The sequence below is a fragment of the Taudactylus pleione genome, unplaced genomic scaffold (assembly GCF_031769625.1).
Source record: "Taudactylus pleione unplaced genomic scaffold, aTauple2 ptg000086l, whole genome shotgun sequence".
In the NCBI taxonomy this organism is placed as follows: Eukaryota; Metazoa; Chordata; class Amphibia; order Anura; family Myobatrachidae; genus Taudactylus; species Taudactylus pleione.
Window position 1 is genome coordinate 986,830 of NW_028284488.1, and position 26,007 is coordinate 1,012,836.

A 26,007-nucleotide genomic window follows, 5' to 3' on the forward strand; every position below is an offset into this window, starting at 1 on the left:
GGGGGCTGCTCCAGCAGCCCACCCCGCAGGGTGACCCGACTCCGGCCGGGCACCATCTAAAACTGAGGTGCCTGTGGCTCGGGGGCGGGGTATAGGGGAGGTTGGACCCAAGTGCATCCTGGGAGCAGCTGAAAGCTTTAACTCCGTGGTGCCCGAGGATCCAGGATCCAGCTATACCCCAAGGTCACCCTGTGGACCCCTATGGACCCTGAAGTAGAAAGTGAAAGTTAGATTTAGGATTGTTTAGTTTGTCCCATTACTTTTGGCCCCTTAAAAAGTGGGAGGCACATACAGAAACCGTTGTAATTCCTACACCGTTCACCAGATTTGGATGTAATTACCCTCAAATTAAATCTGAAAGTCTGCAGTTAAAGCACATCTTGTTTGTTTCATTTCAAAGCCATTGTGGTGGTGAATAGAGGCCAAAATATGAAAATTCTGTCAATGTCCCAATATTTATGGACCTGACACATATATTATATATATATATATATATATAGTCAAATTGCTGGCACTCCACATAAATGCAAAATAAATTACTTGCCTTGGTGCCTTCCTGGAAGTTCAATAGAACACCCACTTACATATGTAGAAAGGGAAAGGCGGCACTCACAGGTCTGAAGAAATGAAAGAATCAAACTTGACAACTGTGTCTGCCTTCTTCAACGCTTCAGTCTCACATGACTTTTATCAAGAACACTATGATAAAAGTCATGTGAGACTGAAACGTTGAACAAGGCAGACAGTTGTCAAGACCTGCGAGTGCTGCCTTTCCCTTTCTACATATATATATATATATATATATATATACACACACACACACACACACACACACACACACACACACACCCACACATCTATATACATACACACACACATATATATTGATTTTTATTATATGGTTATGTTTGTTAAACCCATTTTTAATCTGAAGTCAGTTCTCTGCTAGTTATTATCTATTAAAAGTTTATTGGTTACCGCAACGGCACTGGGTGTTTTGGGGATTTGTGGGATATTTCTATTTTTAGGGTAGAACCAATGACTTCTACCCATATTAACTGCAGCTGTGGAATCCTTGCTAATTAGATTTAATTAGGTTTCTAGTGCTAATTGAAGCTTAGTTGGTGTGTGTGTGTACCCACAGTTACCAGGGCTTTGAAGACCCATTTAACTCTGCCCACTCATTTCAACACCCTGTACTTTAAATGGAGTTCATACACTAAAATGTAGCAGCCTTTCGAGTAAATGGGCCATAGAAAAATGAAAAACCACAATGCTGGTTAAAGCGCTCATGCTACCCTCAGTAACATGCTAAAACTGTGGCAGGGCATTCTGAGATTTGTAGTTCCACAACAGCTGGAGGGCAGCATTCTGAATACTCCTGATGTAAACAACGCACTCAGTCACCTGTGCTGTGAAATGCCTTGAATGCACTGAAGTGGAACAAGTAGCCATGGAGAGAAAATAAATAAAAACAGAAACTCTAACTGCACAAATACTAGCATGAAGTTTGGCTTGCCTACCCTCCCGATTTGGCCGGGAGCCTCCCGAATATCGGGTGCCGCTCCCAGCCCCCCCGGAAAGGCAGGCAAGCCTCCCGACACCCGCCAGAGTGAATGTAGAAACCCTGGCAGCGGGGGGGCCCGGTGATTCGCGCTGAATCGCATCCTCGTGGCCCCGCCCCCTGCTTCACAATGCTGTTTATGCCGCCATTGTGAAGAGGGGTTGGGGCCGCGATCACGCCCACGGCCCCGCCCCCAACACGGCAGTATTTTCTGGCCAGGCCCCCCACTGAAAGCAGACATTCAGCTCCCTCCTGGAAGGAGGGAGCTGAATGTCTGCAAGTATGGCATGAACGCAAATAGAAAGAAATCAATGGAGGACACATGGAGAATGTTAATAGAATAAGCAGCCTCCAAAATACACTGCTGGCAAGGCTCTGACTGCAGACAATACCTGGTATGGGATCAGTGTAACCACAAAAAGTTTCCTACCCATACTATATTACAATAGTTAATAAAAATGCATGTGAGAAGGATGATTTTTTTTAAAGTCATTGGACTTTAGGCAAGAAAATTGACCCTTTCTACATCAGGGTCCATAGGGTATCCACAGGATAGGTGATGACGTCAGGCATCGGGCACCATAGAGTTAAAGTTTTCAGCCTCCCAGGATGCACTAGGGTCCCCCTCCTATACCCTGCCCCCGAGCTAAGGCATCTCAGTTTTCGTTGGTGCCCGGCAGGAGTCGGATGCACCTGTTTAGAGGGGGGCTAAGATTAGCCCCTGAAGTTTTCTTCACAGCAGCTGTGGCTGCTCATCTGGAAGTACAGCATGGACAGTCAATGCTGACGTCCATGCTGTCTTCCCTACACCCCCGCCGGTACCAGAACGCCGGTACTGATCCGGGGATGCTGGTAAGCATCTGGGGGTCACAGCTAGCGGTGACCCCAGATGTTTGGGACAATGGCTGGATTCAAGGGGGCAGCAGGTAAGCAGCGGGGTCCCGCGGTGGGTCACTGCTGAGCACATGGTCCAGAGTCTGCTGCCTGTACTTTCACTTTCTACTGTCAGCCATTTCACTGTCCCTGCTCTTCTTCTGCTAAAGCCATTGCGGTGCAGTGATTGCAGGGTGGTTCTCCCACTATACTAACAAGTATCAGTGAGAGGGGTCACATACTTACCATCATATCTGAGAGTGACTTTCCTCTCCAGCTTATGTGTACTACGTGTAAGGTACCAATAGTAGGGTGGGAGGGTAACGCGGAGGGGCTATGTCGGCAGTGTTATTTATTGGCGCAGCCAATTACTGTCACGGCTTCGGTACAGGAGCCGCCCTGGGCTTGTTTCGCCAAAGCGCTTACAACCCTGGTGGGCCAATTAGCTCCGCAGCCTGCGTTTTCACAGATGGGATTGTCCCAGCAGTCAGTGGTGTCGTCACCCATGCAGGGTTTCCCGAGACAATTGATGGTACCCCACAGTCTCCCTATTTCCCCTCCCCAGGTCTCTCAGAAGCCTGCGTGGGTTAATTCACTGACAAGTTCTGTACAGCATTTGTTGGACGTGTTACAAGGGGAGTCTGTGTTGCGGCCACATAAGCGGCCGGTGGCGTCTTTGTCCGCTCCTTATGAGGATGACGACGCGACGTCTGATGATGGGGAGATTCTGGATCTTTCTGACCAAGAACCTCTCCGTATTAAAGAGTCGGACACTAAGTCCAAGGTTTATATTCCTGGATTTATTCGGGCAGTCCGTACGGCTTTAGTGATTGAGGATGAAGATCCTCCGGTGTCCAAGTCAAAATATGCCTTTTTTAAGGATATTAAGGGTGACGCCACAGTGTTTCCTCTTTCGGGTCAGTTAGTAGACCATTTAGAGGAGGCGTGGAAACACCCTGGTAAACGGTATCAACCTCAGAGACGCTTGGCGGTGGCTTACCCGTTTGCAGACAATTATTTTTCTAAGTTGGAATCCCCTCCACAGGTGGATTCTCATGTGACACGCCTGGTCCTAAGTGCCACGTTGCCCATGCCCTCCATGTCCTCCTTGAAGGATGCTACGGAACGTAAGGTGAAGATCTGCCTAAAGTCCGTTTATTCCCTCGCGGGAGGGGGGGCAGCCAGGCTGGCTATGGCCATTTGTTGGGTAGCCAGAGCCATGGAGCGCTGGGCGGATAGTTTGGAGGCGTATTTGGATTCCGACTGTTCGGCTGAACAGACCGAGTTGGTTGGCAATCTCCGGGATTCGGCCACTTACATTAATGAAGTGGCCTTGGACATCAGTACCCTAACTTCTCGGATTTTTTCGGCAGCTGTAGCTGCTCGTCGCACCTTATGGTTGCGATCTTGGAAGGTGGACGCTGATTCCAAAAAGGGCTTGGAAGTTTTGCCTTTTAATGGAGAAGTCCTATTTGGTCCGGATCTGGACAAAATTGTAGCCACGCTGGCGGCAGCCAAATCTGCATGTCTCCCGTCTGCTGGAGTTCCTTCCAGTTCAGGTACATCGTCCTTTCGGCCTTACAAGGCCCAGGGTAGGCCTAAAGCACAGTCTTTTCCCCGACAGGCTGGCCCCAAAAAATCGGCCAAGCCCCGGAAACAGGCCTGAAGTACCAGACGTCCGGCCCCTAAGTCAGATGACAAGCCTGCGGCCTGACGGTCCGGGCCTCCCTTTGGGGGATCCCAAAGTGGGAGGCCGCCTGCTGCAGTTCGCCCAGTGTTGGTCGGTAACCACGACAGACAATTGTGTTCACGAGGTGGTTTCTCACGGGTATGCCCTCTCCTTTCGGCACAGGCCCCCATCCCGATTCTTCACCACAGGTCTTCCATCAGACCGGAACAAAGCCATGGAATTGCGGAAGATTTTGCACACTATGCTCCAGACTGGAGTTATAGTGTCTGTTCCATTCTCCCAGAGGGGCCAGGGTTTCTATTTCAATCTGTTTTTGGTGCAGAAACCCAATGGGTCGTACCGTCCGATCCTCAACCTCAAAGCACTCAACAAGTCCTTGCGGGTGCCGAGGTTTCGGATGGAGACCCTACGGTCCATCATTCTGGCGCTGGAACCTGGGGATTACATGGTGTCGTTGGACATACAGGACGCTTACCTGCATGTCCCTATTCTTTTACGCCATCAACAGTTCCTCAGGTTTGCAATCCGCAACGATCACTTCCAGTTCCGGGCGTTACCTTTTGGCCTGGTGACAGCACCACGTGTGTTCACCAAGGTTATGGCGGTCATGGGGGCTTCCCTGCGGCTGCAGGGAGCCCGCAAGTTGCCGTACCTAGACGACCTTCTGTTGGTAGCAGGATCTCCAGAGCTCCTTCTACGCCATTTGGATCTGACGATTGCGATACTGCAACGGCACGGCTGGTTAATAAACTGGCAGAAGTCCACCCTGATCCCGTCTCAGAGGATTCTACACCTCGGAGCCTTATTGGACTCCAGACAGCAAAGGATCTTTGTGACGGGGGAAAAGATCTCTGCCTTGCAGTTGAGGGTGCGCAGTTGTCTGCAGAGTCGCCGTGTGACTCTGCACTCGGCGATGAGGTTACTGGCCTCCATGGTGTCAGTATTCGACATGGTGGAATATGCCCAGTTTCACTCCAGACCTCTGCAGCAATTGATCCTGTCCAAATGGAATGGACTGCCTCAGAGTCTAAAATCCCAGACGATGGTGCTCACTCCAGAGGTTCGCCTGTCCCTCGCCTGGTGGTTGCAGACGACCCATCTCAACAAGGGTCGTCCATTCTGGGTGGCGAATTGGGTCCTGTTGACAACGGACGCCAGCCTTCGGGGCTGGGGAGCAGTCACGGGTCCACACTTGTTCCAGGCAGAAACAGAGCTTCCAATAAACATCTTGGAGCTCCACGCGGTTTTCAATGCTCTCCAGCAGGCACATTGGGTTCTCCAAGGTCACCCCGTGCAGGTCCAGTCGGACAACGCCACCACCGTGGCCTACATAAATCGGCAAGGAGGAACCTGAAGTCGGGCGGCACTCGTAGAGGTATCCCAAATCCTGGTTTGGGCGGAACGCAATCTCCCGGCCATATCAGCAGTATTCATCCCGGGAGTCCTAAACTGGGAGGCGGACTTTCTCAGTCGCCAGGACGTTCATCCGGGGGAATGGTCTCTGCACCAGGACGTCTTTCAACTTCTGGTGGACGGATGGGGTCTTCCAGAGATTGACCTCATGGCGTCACGGCACAACAACAAGTTGCCGGAGTACGGGTCTCGCACAAGAGACGAAAAGGCTTCTCTGGTGGATGCTCTGTCCGTCCAGTGGACGTTCCGGTTTGCTTATCTATTTCCTCCGTTTTCCCTTCCACGGGTAATCCGGAAATTCAAACAGGACATTCCTCTGCGGTTGCCGTTACGACCGGGCCTACTGTCACAGGGTCCTTGTCTTCACCCGGACCTGACTCGGCTGTCTTTGACGGCGTGGCTGTTGAGACGGCCATGTTAAGGACCAGGGGGTTTTCCAGCTCTGTAGTGCAAACTATGCTAAGGGCTCGGAAACCATCTTCTGCAAGGATATACCATTGTGTGTGGCATACGTTCTTCCAGTGGTGTCAACCAAGAGGTTATGCTCCTGGGGAGTTCTGTCTGTCTAGGGTGTTAGCTTTCCTACAGGCGGGACTGGACCATGGGCTTCGCCTTGCATCTCTGAAGGTGCAGGTGTCTGCCCTGTCTGTCTGGTTCCATCATAGGATTGCTGCAATCCCTGATGTGCGCACCTTTATGCAAGGTGTTCTCCGAATTCAGCCACCTTTTGTTCCACCGGTGGTGCCTTGGGATTTGGCTGTGGTCCTGAGGGCTCTCCAGGGACCGCCGTTTGAACCACTGGGCTCAGTGGACCTCAAATGGCTGACAGCTAAAACAATTTTCCTTCTGGCCACTGCTTCGGCCAGACGTGTTTCTGACTTAGGGGCTCTCTCCCGTAGACCCCCTTTTCTGATTTTTCATAGGAACAGGGCGGTGCTGCGCACTCGTCCTGGTTTCCTTCCTAAAGTTGTTTCAAGTTTCCACATCAACGAGGAAATCGTTGTGCCGGCTTTTAGTTCACCTGATCTTTCAGTGGGTGAGGCCACTTTGGACGTTGTGCGGGCCTTAAGGATTTATGTTGACCGCACTTCTTCGTTTAGGAAGTCGGACGCCTTGTTTGTCCTCTATGGCTTCCGTAAAAAGGGTTGGCCTGCTTCAAAGCAAACTTTGGCAGGTTGGATTCGTATGGCAATTTCTGAAGCTTATCTTCATGAAGGCCTTTCGGTTCCATCCTCTGTAAGGGCTCATTCCACTAGGTCTGTGGGTCCTTCGTGGGCAGCTAGACGTGGTGCCTCCGCAGTCCAGATCTGCAAGGCTGCCACGTGGTCCTCTGTCCATACCTTTGTGAGGTATTACGCGTTTGACACCTTCGCCTCTCAGGATGCTTCCTTCGGGCGGCGGATTCTCCTTTCAGCACAAGAGCGTCCCCACCCTTAAAGGATACTGCTTTGGGACATCCCCAAGGTATCCCGTGGATACCCTATGGACCCTGATGTAGAAAATATGAGATATGGTAAGAACTTACCTTTGTTATCTCTATTTCTAAGAAGTCCATAGGGTTCCACAGGACTCCCGCCCTGTCGCACCTGTGCTGCAGATGGGCTTTGCTCTGGTCACCGGTTTTTCCGTCTCCCTCTGATGAGAATGTGATTCTTGTGTGTGTCCAGATCTTTTTTCTCTCTCTTCCTTCTCCTCCTCCGGCCTATGGCTTGGTACGTAACAGATGCCTTGGCTCGGGGGCAGGTATAGGAGGGGGACCCTAGTGCATCCTGGGAGGCTGAAAACTTTAACTCTATGGTGCCCGATGCCTGACGTCATCACCTATACCCCCAAGGTATCCTGTGGAACTCTATGGACTTCGTAGAAATAGAGATAACAAAGGTAAGTTCTTACCATATCTCATATTTTTGCTTCCAGGCGTCCATAACATAATTGCACCTCAGGGGGCTCCACCATTTTGTACATTTTCATGTGGTGTCAATTTTAACAAATAAAAAAATTATATTTGTTCTAGAAATCAAATAAATATCTTTAATATATGGACATGATACAGGAAAAAACTGTTTTCCCTTGACTCTGCCAGGAGTTAATTTTCATGAATTCAACCCACAAAAAAAACCCTTATTTTATTGTGTGATTTTGAAAGCTTACAGGTATACTACATAGGGTTGATGTACAATACTGTATGGTTTGATTCATAATAAAGTATATTTGCAAAAACCGCAGATGTGGGTCTATCGTTTAAAATTAAAAATTTTTTAAAAACAAAAATGTTCTCACATGTATGTGGGGCATAGCATGTTATTAGATACAACATGTAAATAAATGACCTTACACTAATAGCACTGTGGCAGTGATTATCTGTACATGTAACTAATCATTTATTTTAGACATGGTAGATTATTATACAACACCATGAAATATAAGTCTCTTATTCACCTGTTGCCATCTTTTCCATACTGCCGGCCACGAGGCTGTCGAACACCTGCCCGTAAATCCTCTCCAGCATATCCCGCTGTTCCTTGGACGAGCGCACCAACATCTGTGCAAACATATAGCCTCCAATGGAAATTGCATGGACGTAAAGTCTGCGGGAGCAAAGGTCCTTTTCTCCCATCAGTAGATCTATTAACTGTCCTGCATACGCTAGCCCTGTTTTGGGCCATAGAAAGTGCAACATTGAGCTCTCTGCCACGAGCACATCAAAACCCAATTTAAAGTACAGCTGAATATACTTTTCATGGGATCGAGACTTTGAGCCCAGCCAGGGAAGGAAGAGTAAAAGTGGACGGGAGGTCTGACAGCTTACAGAGTCTGAGGGATTGGTGTGCAGCGATACCAAGTTGGAGTATTTCTTCACATTTGGAGGCAGCAGTGAGGTAGTCTGAGTTTGACCTTCACGGACAGTTCCAGAAGTTATATTCACAGCCAGGTCAAGAGGCATGGTACTGGTTTGGTAACGGAGGTAATGACCCTGCAGTAATTAGAGAAGAACATATACAATAAATTGCATATTATCACACTGGCCTGAACTCTTATCCATCCCATCTGTGTCAGTAATGTTACTTCCATAACACACACACACACACACACACACATATATAGTCTCCCAGAGCTGGATTATGAGTTTGGGGAGCACGGAACACGTATGTTCCATGCTCCCCAAACTCCAGTCACACAGACTGTTATGCCAAGAGTCCTGCACTGTCATGCCAAAAGTCTTGCACACTCAGTCATGTCAACACAGATATGCACAGAGCCATCCAGACTGGAGGAGGCACAAATATATGCACAGGATGACACATATACTGTACAGGATGGTCTGACACACAGATACACACAAGGGCACACATACTGTGTCCCGGCTCCCTCTCACCTTTCAGGCAAAGGAGTGGTCACTCTGAGGTCTGCAGCAGCTCTACCCCCTCCTATCTCCCATGATGCATGCAAGAGCCCCACCCCCGACTAGGACTCCACCCTCTTCCTTCCCAGCCTGCTTACAGCTCCACAGTTGTAACACACAGCAACAGTAAAACTATAATATATATAATACAATAGACCGATAGTCTTTCTGTGACAGAAAAGCATTGGATATTTCAATATTGCAGTATCATCAGTTGTTTTGTATATATATTAAAATATAGTTAACTTTTTTTATTACAGCAGCATAAAAGGACCATGTGGAGGGTCCTTTTATGTCACCAGACCCATCTGCATGTCCCTAATGTGCCACCAGTAGAATCTGGTGGCACATTAGGGACATGCAGATGGGTCTGGTGGCATATAAGGGCATTAAGTGGAGTCCGATGGCCTATAAGGGACATGCATCATATTCTGGTAGAGCATAAGGGCCTGTAAAGGGGTTTGCTGGCATTTAATGGGTGTCCGGACGGGTCTGGTGGCATATAAGGGTCATGAGTAGGAGTCTGCTGCTCTTGCGCCATTTATTTTATCATGGTGCATGAGTCTACTGCCTTGGGGACAGGGCCGGCAACAGAATTCATGGGGCCCGGTACACACATTTTTTAGCCCCCCCCATCCTGAGTCCCTGGCAGGTACAGGTCAGTTGTTTGAGAGTCTGCCTTACCTATATGTTTTTTCTCTACAATGGGGAACCCTTGAAGCAGTTGTTCCTCCCTAGGGCTGCAGTTAGTATTCAGTTTTCAAGAGAGAGGAATATAACCAACGTGACTGTCATGTAGGAGAGATTTGACCAGAGAGAGGGTGACGGGGAGAAGCATTGGATCACAGGGAAAGGTTGACAGGGAGGGAATGGGATTGAAATATGGGCGGCTGAAGAGCAGCGACAGGCCGACAGGTGAAGATCCCGACACCTGGTGGTAAGTATGCTATCCCTCTGCCCTCCCCCCCCCTACCCCTTCCTTAGGGGTGCCTATCCCTAACCACCCCCTTAGTGCCTAACCTCCCCCCATGGGTGCTTAAACCTAACCCCCCCCTCCCGCACCCTAAACCTGATGCTCCAGGGGGGGGTCCATAACCCTAACCTACCCCTCTAGTGCCTAACCCTAAGCCCCCCTTCCCCTAGCCTAACCCTAACTTTCCCAAGAGGGGTGCCTAACCCTAAGTCTCCCCGGGGGTCCCTAAACCTAACCCCTCCATCCCCGGGCTAAGTGTATACTTATCCGGCAGAGAGGACGATCGGTCCGGCGTCGGGATTAACATAGGCGTCAGTATTTCACCTACTTGTTAAATGCCTTGTTGGGATTACGATGTCGGGATTGAGACCAGCGGCCACATAACTACATCCCACAGGGAGGGTGACAGGGAGAAGCAGTAGGTGACAGGGTAAAGGTGAAATGGAGAGGGTGACAGGAAAAGGCAGAGGGTGACGGGGAGCGGGTGACAGGGAGAGGCAGAGGGTAACGGAGAGCGGGTGAAAGGGAGATGGTGACGGAGAGCGTTTGAAAGGCAGAGGGTGACAGAGCGGGTGAAAGCAAAGGCAGAAGGTGACGGAGAACGGGTGAAAGGGAGAGGCAGTGGGTGACGGGTAACTTCCCCTGGGCAGCACAGCAGGGCCAAGCCAGAGCCCAATGGGTACACAGGCCACCTCTCAACTGTTTTTTGCGCCAGGGACGGTCACTAGAGTGTGACATCAGGCCCCCGGCAACTGGAATGCTCAACAACGTTTCAGTTTATCAGTGATAATCCAGCAATCCAGCCTATTGAGTGATTTGTCCCTAGTGCCGCACCTTTGGCCGCTTATCTACGAATTTTGTGAAGGCACCGACTGCAGTAGTGAAATTTCTTTGGAAGTGCCAGACATGTGGTCACACACACACACAATATACCAGCAGTTATCCTATAGACACTAACTACAGTATACGACTACACATATTCATACATATACTGTATATACAAGCATTTATCCTAGAAACTAAAACTACATGACTACATGTGGCAACTAACTTTGTTTATTACACCTTGTAACCCTTGTTTGAAATGCCTGCTGATATATTATTACAGATAAGGGTCTCTTGCTTACATGTATGGTTTCAGCTTATTACTGATATTAAGGGTTATGTGCAGCCACTTAAAATCAGGTTACAAATCACTGAGCAAGGAGAATGGGTTGGTTTCTTATCACCAATTTACTAAACAGATTTTCTTCTACATGATATATGGTGATTTACACAGCAGACAAATTACGGAAATATGGAACATGTAACAATTGAATCTCAAGTAGGATATTAAAAGTGCTTAAGTCTTACTATTATCCAGAGCTGAGTCTTGGCATTCATCAGACATTGCCCATTCACTTTGCTTCACACTTTTGCTCCTTTCCTTTAGGTCTGTTATAACAGGCACTTCCTATTTACAGTCAGTACACAAGTCAGAAAAAGGCATGCTAACTAAGATCAGAAAGATATTTGAGAGCTTGAACTTTACAGTAAGTTAGGCTGACAACAGATAAAACAAATCTTGCTTACCCAGCTTTTTTTAACTACCTTTTGCAATACACTAGCTCTAGTACCGTGTTTCCCCGATAATAAGACCTACCCTGAAAATAAGCCCTACCCTTACTTTTGTAGCCCGGTCTAAAACAAGCCCTACCCCGAAAATAAGACCTACCTTAATCTCTCTTTGAGCTGGGAACGTTGCAGAGACCAGCGTTCCCAGTCATGCAGTGCGCGGGTGATGTCATGACGTCACTCGCGCACTGAGGATCCTATACAGCCGCGCCTGCTGGATCATGTTAGATCCAGTCAGCGCGCAAGTGAGAGGGACATCCCGGACGGCGGCGACTCAGGTAAGTACCGTACTGTACTGGTGGGGGATCAATTACAGGGGGGCTTGCACTGCAATAAGGGGGCCTGCATAAAGAACACTGCTACAGGGGGGGGGCCTGCATAAGAGGCACTTATACACAAGGGAGGCTGCATAAGGGGCACTGCTACAGGGGGGCGGGCCTGCATAAGGGGCACTGCTACAGGGGGGGCCTGCATAAGGGGCACTACTGTCAATGTTAGTTAAAATAAGACCTACCCCAAAAATAAGCCCTATGGTGTTTTTTGGAACCAAAAAAAAAATAAGACAGTGTCTTATTATCGGGGAAACACGGTATCTTGAATTGTAAAATTATGCTTCTGCTGTTATCTGTATATACTGACAATTTCAATTCTAGTAACTATGCAAAGAGGTTTAGAGAGTTTGAAAATTTGCAGAATGAGACTAAATTGTCCTGGATATAATGTTTATAAAGAATATTAGTAAAGTAATTATTTGGCATTAATGTATACCACACTATGTAGGGGGAATTCAATTAGCCATGAGATATGCCCCACTACTAATTGATCGCACAGCGTGTGGAAAAGCTATTCAATTAATTTGCGTTAACAAGCACTAACCCATGGATTCCGCTTAAAGTGCAAAATCAATGAGTTTTCCCGACGTGTTTAAACCCCAGAGGATGCCATTTTACACTGACTATTCCTTGCAGGTCCTATTTGATCCCAAATGCTGGAAAATAGACAAAAATGGTCGTTCAGACAAGTTGGTTAAATGTTTGATTTAAACAATTTGTTTAAATAACAGTTTTTGTCTGTTTTCAAGGGTTTTGGAGAAAATGGTTGATTGTCATTTGCTCCCATACCTTACCAGATTTTAATTCCAACGAACCAACTAGTTGGATGGTTGGATGTAATGCTGGCCTAAAGCTGGCCACACATCTAAAGATTATCTGTCCAACCAGCCAACTAGTAGATTGTAATCCTTACCAGATTTTCATTCCAACCAATCAGCAACTTGCTCCCAGACGCTGAAAAATGGACCAAAACTGTTGTATGAACAAATAGTTTAGATCAAACATTTAACAAACTTGTCTGAAAGACCATTTTCATCTGTTTTCTGGCATTTAGGAGTAAATTGCTGATCATCATTTACTCTCATTCCTTACCAGATTTTCATTCCAACCAATCAACAAGTTGGCTGGTTGGATGTAAGTTGTTCTAGTGTGTGGCCAGCTATACACGGGACGATTGATCACACGATTTGGGCAGTTTCTACAGGTTGGACAGACCAATCATTTGAAAATAGTTGTATTTTGAGTCTTCTGCGACCCCGATGCACGTCCTCGCCGTCTAGTTGGATCGCAGATCAGATGGTTTTGCAGAGAGATCTCAACTGATCGTGTAGGAATTGACACACATTATGTGATGTGATTGATCAAATCGTATGGTCTTATGTGAAATAGTTGCATTTTAAATACAAATCGTCCTGCATCTGAAGGGAAGAATTTTCAAGGGAAATCGTTCAACTGATCTGACCAACTTTTGAATTTCACTGTGTATGGCCACCTTAAGTTGGTCTAGTGCACAGGTTCTCGTTCCTCAGGACCCCAAACAGTGCATGTTTTCCAGGTCTCCTCACAGAATCACAAGGGGAAAAATTAGCTCCACCTGTGGATCTTTTTTTAAATGTGCCAGCGAGTAATGAATACACCTGTGCACCTGCTGGGTGACCTGCAAAACGTGAACTGTGTGGGGTCCTGAGGACAGAGTTTGACAACCACTGGTCTAGTGCAGTGGTTCTCAAACTCGGTCCTCAGGACCCCACACAGGTCACGTTTTGCAGGTCACCCAGCAGCTGCACAGGTGTATTCATTACTTACTGACACATTTTGAAAGATCCACAGGTGAAGCTAATTATTTCAATTGTGATTCTGTCAGGAGACCTGCAAAACATGCACTGTTTGGGGTCCTGAGGACAGAGTTTGAGAACCTGTGGTCTAAGTGTATGGCCAGCTTTACTGGATTCCCCCCTGTGTGTTATACCCCTTTTACACCGAAGCTAAAACCCGGGTACGAACTTTGTTCCAACTCCGGGTCAGACCCAGAATTTAGGTGGAAAAGGGGTATTATTGAGCTGACTATGCTTCACCTTTCCCCATATACTATCGAGTTAGTAGAAACAGCTTAACAATATCTGGTTAAGAAGGGGATAATAATCATATATGATATGGCAAATAATAAATATTGTGTACAGTAGATCTATTACTGCAACACACTATTAGCATGACATCCATTATTGACAACGCAAAGTCCACAATACACACTAAACTAATTAGGAATCTACATTTATTGCAAGACAATGGTTGCATACATTATAGTAATACACAATTTTTTTTATCTAAAATTTAAGAGCCAGCTCAAATGTTTAGGAGCCAGGCTATTGACCACAACTAACATTTATGAAAACTTTTAAGACCACCACACATGCCGCTTCAATGCCTCTCAGACTTTCCTACATGCCCTCATATTCGACCACATGCTCATCTCTGGTGCCCAATTCATAGTACACTGCAGTGCAGGACCCCAATACATAATATGCCACACAGATGGGCCCTAATACATAATATGCCACACAGCTGGACCCCAAATATTATTATTATTAATATTATTACCAGTTATTTATATAGCGCACACATATTCTGAAGTGCTTTACAGCCCCAGTGGAGCTTACAATCTATGTTCCCTATCACATGCTCACACACATACACACTAGGGTTAATTTATGCTTGGAGCCAATTAACCTACCAGTATATTTTTAGAGTAATAAAGAGTACACCACACAGCTGGGCCACAATACATAATATGCCACACAGCTGGACCCCAAATACAGAGTACACCACATAGCTGGGCCCCCAACACTTAAGCTGGCCACACATCTAGAGATTATCTGTCCAACCAGCCAACTAGTTGATTGGTTGGAATGAAAATCTGATATGGTATGAAAGCAAATGACAATCAGCAATTTGCTCCCAAACGCTGGAAAATGGACAAAAACTGTTGTTTGAACAAATTGTTTAGATCAAACATTTAAATAACTTGTCTGACGACCGTTTTCATCTGTTTTCTGGCATTTAGGAGGAAATTGCTGATCATCATTTACTCCCATACGTTATGAGATTTTCATTCCAACCAATCAACTAGTTGGCTGGTTGGATGTAAGTTGATCTAGTGCATAGGTTGTCAAACTCGGTCCTCAGGACCCCAAACAGTGCATGTTTTCCATGTCTCCACACTGAATCAAGTGAAATAATTAGCTTCACCTGTGGACCTTTTAAAATGTGTAATTGAGTAATGATTACACCTGTGCAGCTGCTGGGTGACCTGCAAAACGTGAACTGTGTGGGGGTCCTGAGGACCAAGTTTGAGAACCACTGGTCTAGTGTGTGGCCAGCTTTAGTAGAGCTGGCACAACTTGACCCCCAATAAGTGGGTGGATCCAAAAGTCTGTATCCTGACGTAGTAGTAGATGTTGATCCATATTGATTTTCTTTATGTATGTACTAAAGCACAGGTTCTCAAACTCGGCCCTCAGGACCCCAAACAGTGCATATTTTCCAAGTCTCCTCAAAATCACAAGTGAAAGTATTAGCTCCACCTATGGATATTTTAAATAGGTCAGTACACTTGTGCATCTGCTGGGTGACATGGAAAATGTGAACTGTGGGGGGGTCCTGAGGACCAAGTTTGAGAACCACTGTACTAGAGATCTTATGTTGCCCATACACGGTGAGATATAGCAGCCGATGCGATGTACGATCCCATGCAGCGCTATGCGGGTGGGGGAGGAGGGTGCCGGCATATTGGGCATAGCGTGTGTGGGGACCGCCCGATATGTCGGCCGTCAGATCCCCCGTCGCATCGCAAGGTGCATATCGCACCGTGTATAGGCGGCTTTAGTAGAACATTGTGGAAAATTACAGCACAATTCTTCTTTTATTCTTGCAGATATTGAATAATAAACGGAACAATATCACTAAAAAGTTGGGAACAACATCACTAACAAGCTTTTCAGACGTAAATACCCAGCTTCAACCCGGCTCATCACCTGAGATACCGAGCACGGGTTGAAGTCGGGATACCCCTTTCACACAAGGGGGACGCCCAGGGTTATTTCCGGGTCGTCACCCTTTACACCAGCATTCAGTGGGCGCTTGGAGATGATCTCATCTCCAAGCGCCACTGTCCCCGGCCAATCAGATTGTTTAAGGCGCGACCCAGTTCTAAAAGACCGGGATAGCACCTTTCACAATAGAGCCGGGCTGTCTACCTGAGTCGTACATCCCGGAAAAAGACCCTGCTAGCTAGCAATGTAGCGGACCTGAGACTGTCACCCCGGAGTTGCGCCTTTCAGACCCGGGTATTTGGCATAAGTCTAAAAGGGGTATAAAAGTTGAAAAATTGAGAAAACTGAAATTCAAAACAGTAATTAAATATCTGCAAATGAAGAAGATGACGCCTACTAAAATTCACACTCAAGCTATAGTAACACATTCATGGGAAGACTTATGCGTCTGATGACGGTGTCATGACTGCTGTACAGGACTGGTTTGAGGACCAATCACCTGACTTCTTCCTGAACGGAATCAAGAGGTTGGAGCATCGATGGGAGAAGTGTACTGACGTAAATGGAGAGTATGTTGAAAAATAACTGTCATTTGAACTTAAATTTCTCTGCTATTCATGGTCAGGACACCGATTTTTGGATCCACCCTCATACATTGCACACCACACAGTTGAGCCCCCAATACATTGCACACCACACAGTTGAGCCCCCAATACATTGTATGCCGCACAGTTGGGCCCCGAATACATTGTACACCACACAGTTGGGCCCCCAATACATTGTACACCACACAGCAGGATCCTCATTCAGCATGACTACCACTATTTGCCATAGTCATGTAGTGTGGTTCTAAACAAAATCTCCCTCTCATCACTGACAGGCTGGGAATTCAGCAAATTATGCGGGAATACCTTATGCTTTAACCACACTGACAAGATAAGGTAGAACTGTCTGCAAAAACACCAGGATTTCTGGGCTGCTTCTTCCGACTACAGCAACGTTTTTCAATCGCGTTTTTAAGCAGTCCTTAAGTGTGCCGCCGGAGATGCCTGCCAGTGCGCAGCCACTGCCAGTTTCACTTCGAACCTGGGCAGTGCAGGGCTCTTCCAGGTGACTCAGACGCTGCCTTGGCCGTGACCTATAAGACACGGTAGCGTGACCTCATAGGTCATGAATGCCGCATCACCGTCCTGCTCGCACTCACTGCTCTCTCTCTCTGCAGAGTGTGTGTCTGAGACTACACACCACTGAGTGCTGTGTGCCGATGCCACTCGTGGCTGAGGGACAGGAATTACTGGGAGCTCCTATCTGTGCTACAATCAGGTCAGGTAAATCTTTTATTGGGGGGTTGGGACAATCATTGAGGTTTTTTTTTTCTGTGAGGGCTAATGTCTTTGATTTTATTTAGTGGGGGCCAATGTCTTTGATTTTATTTTGTGGGGGCCAGTGTATTCTTTTTCGAATGGATTACTGATGGGGTGTCTTGGCAATTTTAAAATCGTGTTCAAAGTGCCGCGAGTTGAAAAAGTTTGAAAATCATTATACTACAGTAAATGCCAGTATTAAAGCGGCCCATACACAATATGCACCATGCAACGCGACAGGGGATCTGACGTCCGACATATCTGGCGGTCCCCACACACGGTGCGATCAGGTGGCTGACCTCCAGATATCCCCCACCCCCACATAGTTCTGCATGGGATCGCACATCGCATCCCCAGATCAACTGAATGTGCAGTAAGAGCTGGGGGTGCAATGTGCGACCCCCATGGGAACGTGCACTATCCGATGTCATGCCCATACAAGGTGCGATATAGCAGCCAAATTGTACCAATCCGTCGGATCAGCTGATTAATTGCACCGTGCATGGGCCGCTTAAGATCTTAGTTATCATGGTGATCGGCCCTGTATTTGCGTGAGTGGCAGATATCAATAAGAAACACAACCTTAAGGACTGTCATTCTAGCTAGCATTTATCATGTACAGTACATTTTATAAAATGGTAGGTAAAATCTGATTTCTGTTTAGCTGCTATGGGCAACCTCTCAACTTGCTCACTCTTTGGAATGCTTGATACATCTGCCCTAGGTGTAGAAGATTATTTTTCTTCAGTGAAGGAATTTGCCATGTGGTGAGCTGCCTAATAACCATGTGAGGCAGACCCACTCCAACGTGTAGAAGCTCTGAATATGGCAAAAGCCAGTAAGCACAGTACATCATTTCTGCAGAACAGAGCGGTCTTAACTATGAAGAAAAGGCAGTCATTCATGAATATTATCACATTATACAAAGGTGAAAATTATTACATTAAAAGAGCATTATTTATTATTAATTGGCTATTTTCAATCGACTTTTGAGCAATTCTCTAAAGTGGTGCCACTTTGTCAGCCCTACAAGACCACCCAAAAACCACACTGTTTTATAACCACTTTAACCAGTGTTTACACTTTAAATGATTAGCTATTTATTATTTATTAGCAATAGCATGGAAATAGATCATATTATTGCATAAAGCTGCATACACACGTAACGATGTTAGTAACCAACGATTTTCGCTCAGATTTTCCCTTGAAAAAGTGAACGAAAATCGTTTACAAAAATTGTTGGTTACTAAATTTATAAACGATTTTCACGAACGATGAACGATTTTTTAATCATGCATACAGTGAATGGACATCGTTCATTCTGTACATGAACGATTTTGTAAACGAAAATCGTTATGTTGGACAGTCAGAATGGACGATGAACTACAAACGGGAGCGCCCTTCAACGATTATCGTTCACCCCCCCCCAAAAAATGAACAATTTTTTTAAACGATTTAACGATAACGACGTCATTATAGTTAAATCGTTAAAAAAATCGTTACATGTGTACCCACCTCAACACTTTACTATTTTTCTAGTTACTATAAGTGTATACATCACCTTTTGTCTTGCATGTGTTGAATAATAAATAATACATAATATTGCTTTATCAACAGGAAATGAGCCAACTCTTACACAACATCACAGAGACCGGCAACACCTCCGCCTAGTGCTTGGCAGCTGCCACAGCTGCAATACAAAGCAATTAATGCCAGCTGAGTAACATTTGCATTATTGTTCTCAGCAATCTCCGTATGATTTGGATAATACAAAGCAATTCCGCATCTTGCTGACACCAATGCGCTATGAATTACTGTGCGCCTCCTCTCGGAGGATATGCTTCTCCCCCTGGTCGGCAGTGTGTGGAGGCCCGGGGGCTTCTCTTTTATGCATCAGCTGGCTGTGACTGCTGACCACTTACCGTACTCAGGAAGGGGAGGGTGCGGCAGACGGCACAGCGAAGGGCCAAGCTTCCCCGAAACATCATGTTAGCCGGTTAATGCAGAGGACAAGGCAGATCTTTACTGAGGGAGCGTCTGCAAATAACTTCCCTTAAACTAACACCTCTAGCATATACAGCATGCAATGTGTTCGAGGTTCTCTACTTTTGGTTTTTAAACAGGGTTGCAGTGGCATCTGTCCAGGGCCGGCGCAACCCGCTCAGCAAGTCCTGCAGGGAGGCTGCAGCAGTTCTTTCTTCTGTTTGAGGGGGGGATTGTGAACGCTAGAGGCAGGGGTGCTGATTAACTATATGCACAGTGCAGTATGTGCAGTCTTTATTTAGGATCCAATGTACAATGATCACTCTTCAACTATGTGCTTTAACCTTTACTATTTTTAGCTAAATAAAGTGCTACAGACATATACAGTATGAACATAATCACATCCAAATGGTGACTGCTGCATTTCCTACAAGAATCGAGAGCAATGGCAGGCAACGTAGAGCCAGAGCCGGAAACTACACTTTTTGGTGCTTTGTGCCAGAAAGAGCATTGGCGCCTCACCCCATATTTTAAATAGGGACATCAGATAGTGTACCTGAAAAAGGGCCATGGCCTCATGGGGAAGAGATACGGGAGGCCAGGAGATGCTGGGGATAATAGAAGAAGAAGCTACAAGTGAGAATGATAATAAACAAGAAAATTGACAGGCTCAAACAGCGCCCTCTGCCCTGTGCCATGGCACAGGTCGCACCACCCTAGTTACGGCCCTGCATGGAGCTACAGCAGCTGGCTTACAGGGGGTGTGATGGTTGAGACACATGGTCGACTAGCAATAATGTATCCCTGGAATAGTATTCAAATGTTGGCTACTAGGCATTCAGATGGTTTATTTGTAGACGGTCCCTTGTGCTTAGCAGCTCTGTATTGAGAGGCCCATTACAAGAGAGGGGTATGGAAAGTGTGCATTATGGGAATGTTTAACAGTGTTCCCTTTTGTTTTTTTCTGGTTTGCAGCAGTGTTTTCACTTGTGTTTTGGGTTTTTTTCCCTGGCTTGCAGCAGCCTGTTTACAGTTAAAGCTGTTAGACAGAAAGAATGTTAGACAGGAAATTTGACCATAAAAAAACAGTTTGAGACCAGGAACTGTGACAGTTTTGAAAGTGGAAACCCTGATATTTAATCTCTTCAGCAACCAAGGAAGACGTTCTGCTAATGGAACGACTCATTTTTTATTTTGTGTGCATAGGCCCTGATTCACATACAGTATGTACACTAATGCCGTCGCAGCTGGAAATCTATATGCTGCAAATGTTGCTGCTGCCGGGATTTATATCGAGACGCCCACCAACGGCTTCACAAATCCATGCCACCGGAACTGAGACGCCGGAGTCATTTTTACTATGTACGGGTTCGCAGTCGCAGACAGAGACACGCCCTGAAAATGGTTACAACACAACTGCATTTGAGTCGCCAACCACCCCCGTTGCTGCCCAAAAATGGTCCCGGCCTTTCAATCACTTTGCGAATAAATCCTTTCTGCGAGTGGCAGCGAAAATGAAACTTGGCGCATGCACAGTGTGACTCAGGCGCATGCGCAGTCCACCGATAATCGTTCAAACTGCATAGACATCAGCATTGTGTACATCTCTGAATCGGGCCATAGACATAACATAGATAATTTAGGCTATATGCTTGAATTTGCTAGCGTGAGTTATTGCAGTGTGATAAATAGATGTTCTGTTATTTACATGAATTGAGCCACACTCAGGCTTCCATTTGCACAGTGTATGTGTGAAGTGGCAATGCTGGCTTACACAGGGACTCCCTGCACCGGCCTTACCAGCTTCCCCAGTGCCATACATATTATCACCCCAGCTTAATAATATGACCCTATCTTACAGATAAATACTGTACATCTTTTTTTTGTGTGGAACTAAATAAGTGTTTGTGGCCTTTCTCTGCCATTAGTGATCTGCTGTAAAACTTGCTTTATTTCATCCAGAATTAACATGTACAACTTGTTACATATTATTGAACGATAACTCCTTAAAAAAAAAAAAACTAAAAAAAAAAAAAATATATGAAGTCAGGTGATAAAATAACAAAATATTGTTTAACTGCTCTTCTTATGGGGTCTAGAGAGGCAATACTAATGTATTATTCAATTCATTGTGAGTTGCAGGTATGACCTGAGTTCAAGCACGTATGGAGATACCAACAGGCTGCGGAGGGATCTGAACAGGATTGGAGGGACCTAAAAGGACCTAATTCCAATAGGAAGGAGCAGGGGTCTAGGAACTGTCACCATGGTATCATGTCACAATGTCAAAACTAGAATGTCGACATGGTACAATACGTTGACAGGCACCAGGTCGACATAATCAGAATGTCGATATGTTCACAATGGCGACATCTGAAAAGTCATGTGAAATGTCGACACTCTCAGATTGACGACCGATCGAGTTAGAAGCTACCAACAGGGTTAGGGTTAGGCTGCAGGGGGATGTTAGGATTAGGCTGCAGGGGGAAGTTAGGGTTAGGCTGCAGGGGGAGATTAGGCTGCATGGGGAGGTTAGGGTTAGGCTGCAGGGGGTTAGAGTTAGGTATGGGGCAGTTATACTTACCTGAACACCAGCGCATCAAATTACTCTGCCGGAACTGACAGTCACATGACGGTCAGGACTCAGAAGAAAACCATGGTGCTGCTGCAGCCATTGGTACCCGGTAAGTAACTGCTGGGCCACCAGGGACGTTAGGTCAACATTCTAGCATGTCGACATTTCAACCATGTCAACATTCTCATCAACCTGATGCATGTCGACATGAGAACTGTCAACCTAAAATACCACACTCTATGGAGACGGCATGCCACATAGGGACTGAAAGATAAGCAGGAGACATCTGTTTTATCTCTTGGATTACCTTTATAATAAATGGTCCCATTACTTAATTTCTGCAAAACGTAACTGAAAATTTTAATTTCCACCTATATTTGTTGAAACTAAGGGAGAATCATGCCACCATGAGGGGGTTATGGGTGGTACAATTGTAGTGGACCAGACCAACGGCTTTCCTGCCAGCACTGATAATTTTGACCGTAAACTACTTCACAGTCTGCATGTGTATAAGAAGCATTTCACGTCTGGTATCATTTGTGCTGGCAGAGCTGGATTAAGTGGAAACACAGGTAACATATGCCTTCCCTCAGAGCCCCTGTTGCATGCAGTATCCTAGCCCCACCCAGCGGAGTATCTATAATGGGTGCAGGGTGCATTCTGTACCCATTTCAGTTGTCTAAGCTTGGAGTGAGATAAAGTGAATGGGGATAAACTACCAACCAATCTGTCATTTAACAGGCTGTGTTTAAAAAATGACAGGAGTTAATTGGTTGGTACTTTATCTCCATCCACTTTATCTCTTTCCAGGGCTTAGTACATAGGGCCTGATTCAGAGCCGCTCGCTCTGAATCAGGGCCTTTTTTTTTTTTTCGGAGTGGCCGCTCGCATAGTTGTGGCTGACCACCCACAGCTATAGCGAGCGGCCATGATGATGGTCAAGACCATCGCGACCATCGGGCTTGCAACGAGACCCTTGTGGTAGGGTCTCGTTCATCGCAAGCCCCAGAGAGCTTTTGGCTCTAACAGAGCCGGAAGCTCTCCACTGACATCACTTGTGACGTCAGTGGGGCCGCCCCCAAACGGCAGGCGTTCTCATGGGAACGCCTCAGTTTCCGCAGCCGCCCACCAAAGAGGGCGAGCTGTTACTCAACATCGACAGCTCGCCCCCTTTGGTTTGAGACCCGGAGCGACGGAGTGCCTGTCGCTAGCCGGGTCTCGCGCATGCGCACGACGGAGCCGGCTCTGTCGTGCGCATGCGCTGTGGGCCACCATCGACCCGGTTGCGAGCACTCAGCGTTTGCGACCGGGTCTGAATCAGGCCCATAGATCCATCAGTCACTTATCTCCTACTCCCACTCCATTCTGTTGATTTCTTCAGAAATATGGTGTTGGCGCCATATATCTGAAGTAATAACAAATATGGAGCCAGCGCCTTATTTTCGAAGATAATGCTGGATTATTGTGCATGTGCAGAAGACTCTGACATAGTACCCAAGTCCTTGTAAAGTATAGCGCATGAAGGTGGGAGGGGGCCTGCGGACCAGAAACGTAATGAAGGTGATAAAGCAGGGGCAGTGTCTTGAGGAAGGGAGGAAGTACTCCCGAAACACTTTGGCCACTTGTGACAGGACTGATCATAATAAATGTTTTTTTTGTGTGAAGATACTACACTATGGGGCCTATTCATCAACAGTAAAAAAACGTTTTTAAGGACATTTTCCTTAAATAACGTTATTTTGGTATTCATGAACAGACTTAGCACAGTATATATCACAGATATCTCCTTGCTAAGTTCCCCTGCGTTAATTTCCACACTCCCCATACACAAACTTAACGCATCTGTAGGCAGTGCTGCGCATGCGCTGGTTTTACAGATGTAACAGCGCATGCGCAGCACTGTTTCCAGATGCGATAAGGTAGTGTAGGCAGGGAAAAGTATCTATTTCCCGAAAAGCTGTCATCGCAAAAATGACAGCTTTTCGGAATAGATACTTATGGAGAGGTGGAATGAAGAATTCCACCTATAATTAGGTAGAACTCCATGCGAGTTCTAAACCTAATTATCGCCATCGAATTTTTAGGTTTAATGAATAGGCCCCTCAGTCTGTGGCATCATTTTTTGTTTTACATGTATTGTATGATTTCCACTTGTGAAAGACCCATCTACTGATGAGACGAATCGTCTATCTCATAAGGGAAGTATATTTAGTGTTATAAGACACCAGCGCACTAGAGCTTTCAATACCTGTTACAATAGTACAACAGTGTTTAGTGTGAAGTATTGCACATTTATTTTGCTTTAAAAGTAACAGACAAAAACATATTCATAAAAAGCTTACAGTTAATATTAGAACAAATTATGTGTAACCGCCATATTACTCTGCTAGCAGTCAAGAACCTTTACCCCAATAATATGGCCAGATAAAGGAATATTGTTGCCAATATACCATTGGTGGTATATAGGTGCCTATTCATCATAACATAATTATCACCTGTGTTAATTTTATTTTAAACCTGGAAGTTTAAAAAATGTTTTGGAGGCATTCATCATGCCTCTCTAACAAAAGTATCACTTCCGAAAAGCTGCTTTTTGTGGATTCAGCTTTTTGGAAAAGTAATACTTTTCCCCATGTTGCTGAGGTAACCACAAGGATTTCCTCACTGCTGCAAGCCTCTCCCCTCTCTATTCCCTGGTCTCTCACCCCCTTAGCCCCCCCTGCCACCCCCGGTGTCCAATCCAGCCATAACGGGTGTCCGACTTGGCCCGCACCCACCCCCCACAGGTGTCATCCAGCCCCCCCTTCCCATGTGGGTGTCTGGACAACCCTCCCCCCGCAAGTGATCGATCCAAACACCCCGCCCCCATAGGGTGTCCGATCCAACCAACCCCGCGCGGGTGTCCAATCGCCCACCACCCCTGCCGCCGCATCCACTCTTCCCGGCTCACCTGTCTTCTGACGGTAAGTCCGAACCACAAGTCTGCGGTGCTCCGGAGCTCTCAGCTCTGGGGCTCTGCAGTGCAGACACAGCAGGGAGGGATCCTAATAGTAAATCTTCACAGGTTGTCGTGTAAACAGCAGCCTGTGAAGATTATAGGGGCTGAACGCCATCTCAGAATAGCAGTCAGTATCACCATTAATTTTCACCTACTTTTGTAAAAAATAAGTGATGATGAATAGGCCCCAATGCAGCAGTGAGGAAATCCTTATACTACATGGGGAAAAGTATCACTTGTCCGAAAAAGCTGACTCTGCAAATAGAGCAGCTTTTCGGAAGTGATACTTTTGTTAGGGAGCCATGATGAATGCCTCCTAAAACATTTTTAAACTGGCAGCAAGTTTAAAACTTAATTATCACTAGTGATTATTATTCTATGATGAATAGGCCCTGTAGTGATAGCTCTTTTAAAGCACAGGTTGCTATATCTGGGTGCATTGCACAATTGTTTGTTTCAAATATCCTTCCTAAGGTTCTGCCTGACTGCCAATCTTTCATCTGTTAGTGTTTAAAATGGAAAGGGTAGTCCGCACTGCTAGTAACAATAGTGAGGGTCCAACCTCTGCTGTTCAGGCCTTAACTGTAATCTGAACAAGACTGATCCCTTCAAAATATAATTTAGAAATGTGTTCATAATCATCCTGCACTAAGGCAGGGAGTTTGATCCTTGAATGTAGCCAGTAGTTCTATAATAATATATATGAGCCCTAAAGGGATCTGAACCCGGACAGAGTTGGTGCTAGGTGGAGTTTTACAACTGAGCTGTTAGACAGCTCTTCCTTGTATACAGAGGAACTACGGAGTCCTGCACCAGCAGTAGCGAGCTGGACACTAGAGCTAAGCCTAGTAAAGACTGGTAACATTATGACATTCCTAGGGTGCAAACGTAGATTGGTTAGAGGTATTAGCAGAGCTTTTAGCTAAGGGAGAATGTCTAGACAAAGGCATTGTTATACAGGCTTAAACATTGAAGGCCCTGTCAGGGGCCGAGCCACTGGGGAACTAGCCTGCTGCACCCTGGTGGAGCGTTTAGGCCCAAGATTAGTGTTTACACACTAAGGGGTCTATTCATGTACTGTACAACATGAAGCTACTAAAAGATTTCGCTAAATATCGCATCACATCGATACGTTATATAGTGACGACTTCAGACGCTGTCCGGCCCCTCCACTGG

The 26,007-nt window shown here is 46.3% G+C and overlaps 1 protein-coding gene across 5 annotated transcripts in view; it reads right to left on the reverse strand.

Annotated features, from left to right (window-relative positions):
• LOC148529094 (transmembrane protein 53-like) overlaps nucleotides 1–19,436 on the reverse strand; it is a 47,508-nt gene extending 28,072 nt beyond the window's left edge. For 2 of the 5 annotated variants that reach the window (XR_015877838.1, XM_088468857.1), the window contains exons 1-2: nucleotides 19,198–19,436; nucleotides 7,980–8,514 (exon numbers count right to left, since the gene is read on the reverse strand). Coding sequence is in view for 4 of the 5 variants with exons in the window: in XM_088468857.1 (XP_088324983.1) it covers nucleotides 7,980–8,514; nucleotides 19,198–19,263 (601 nt within the window). In the remaining variant the exon portion in view is untranslated. Of the gene's footprint in view, nucleotides 1–7,979; nucleotides 8,515–11,269; nucleotides 11,370–18,836; nucleotides 19,132–19,197 lie in introns of those variants that run through there. The other 3 variants (XM_088468858.1, XM_088468859.1, XM_088468860.1) reach the window with 3 other exon arrangements.
• Nucleotides 19,437–26,007: the final 6,571 nt, after the last annotated feature.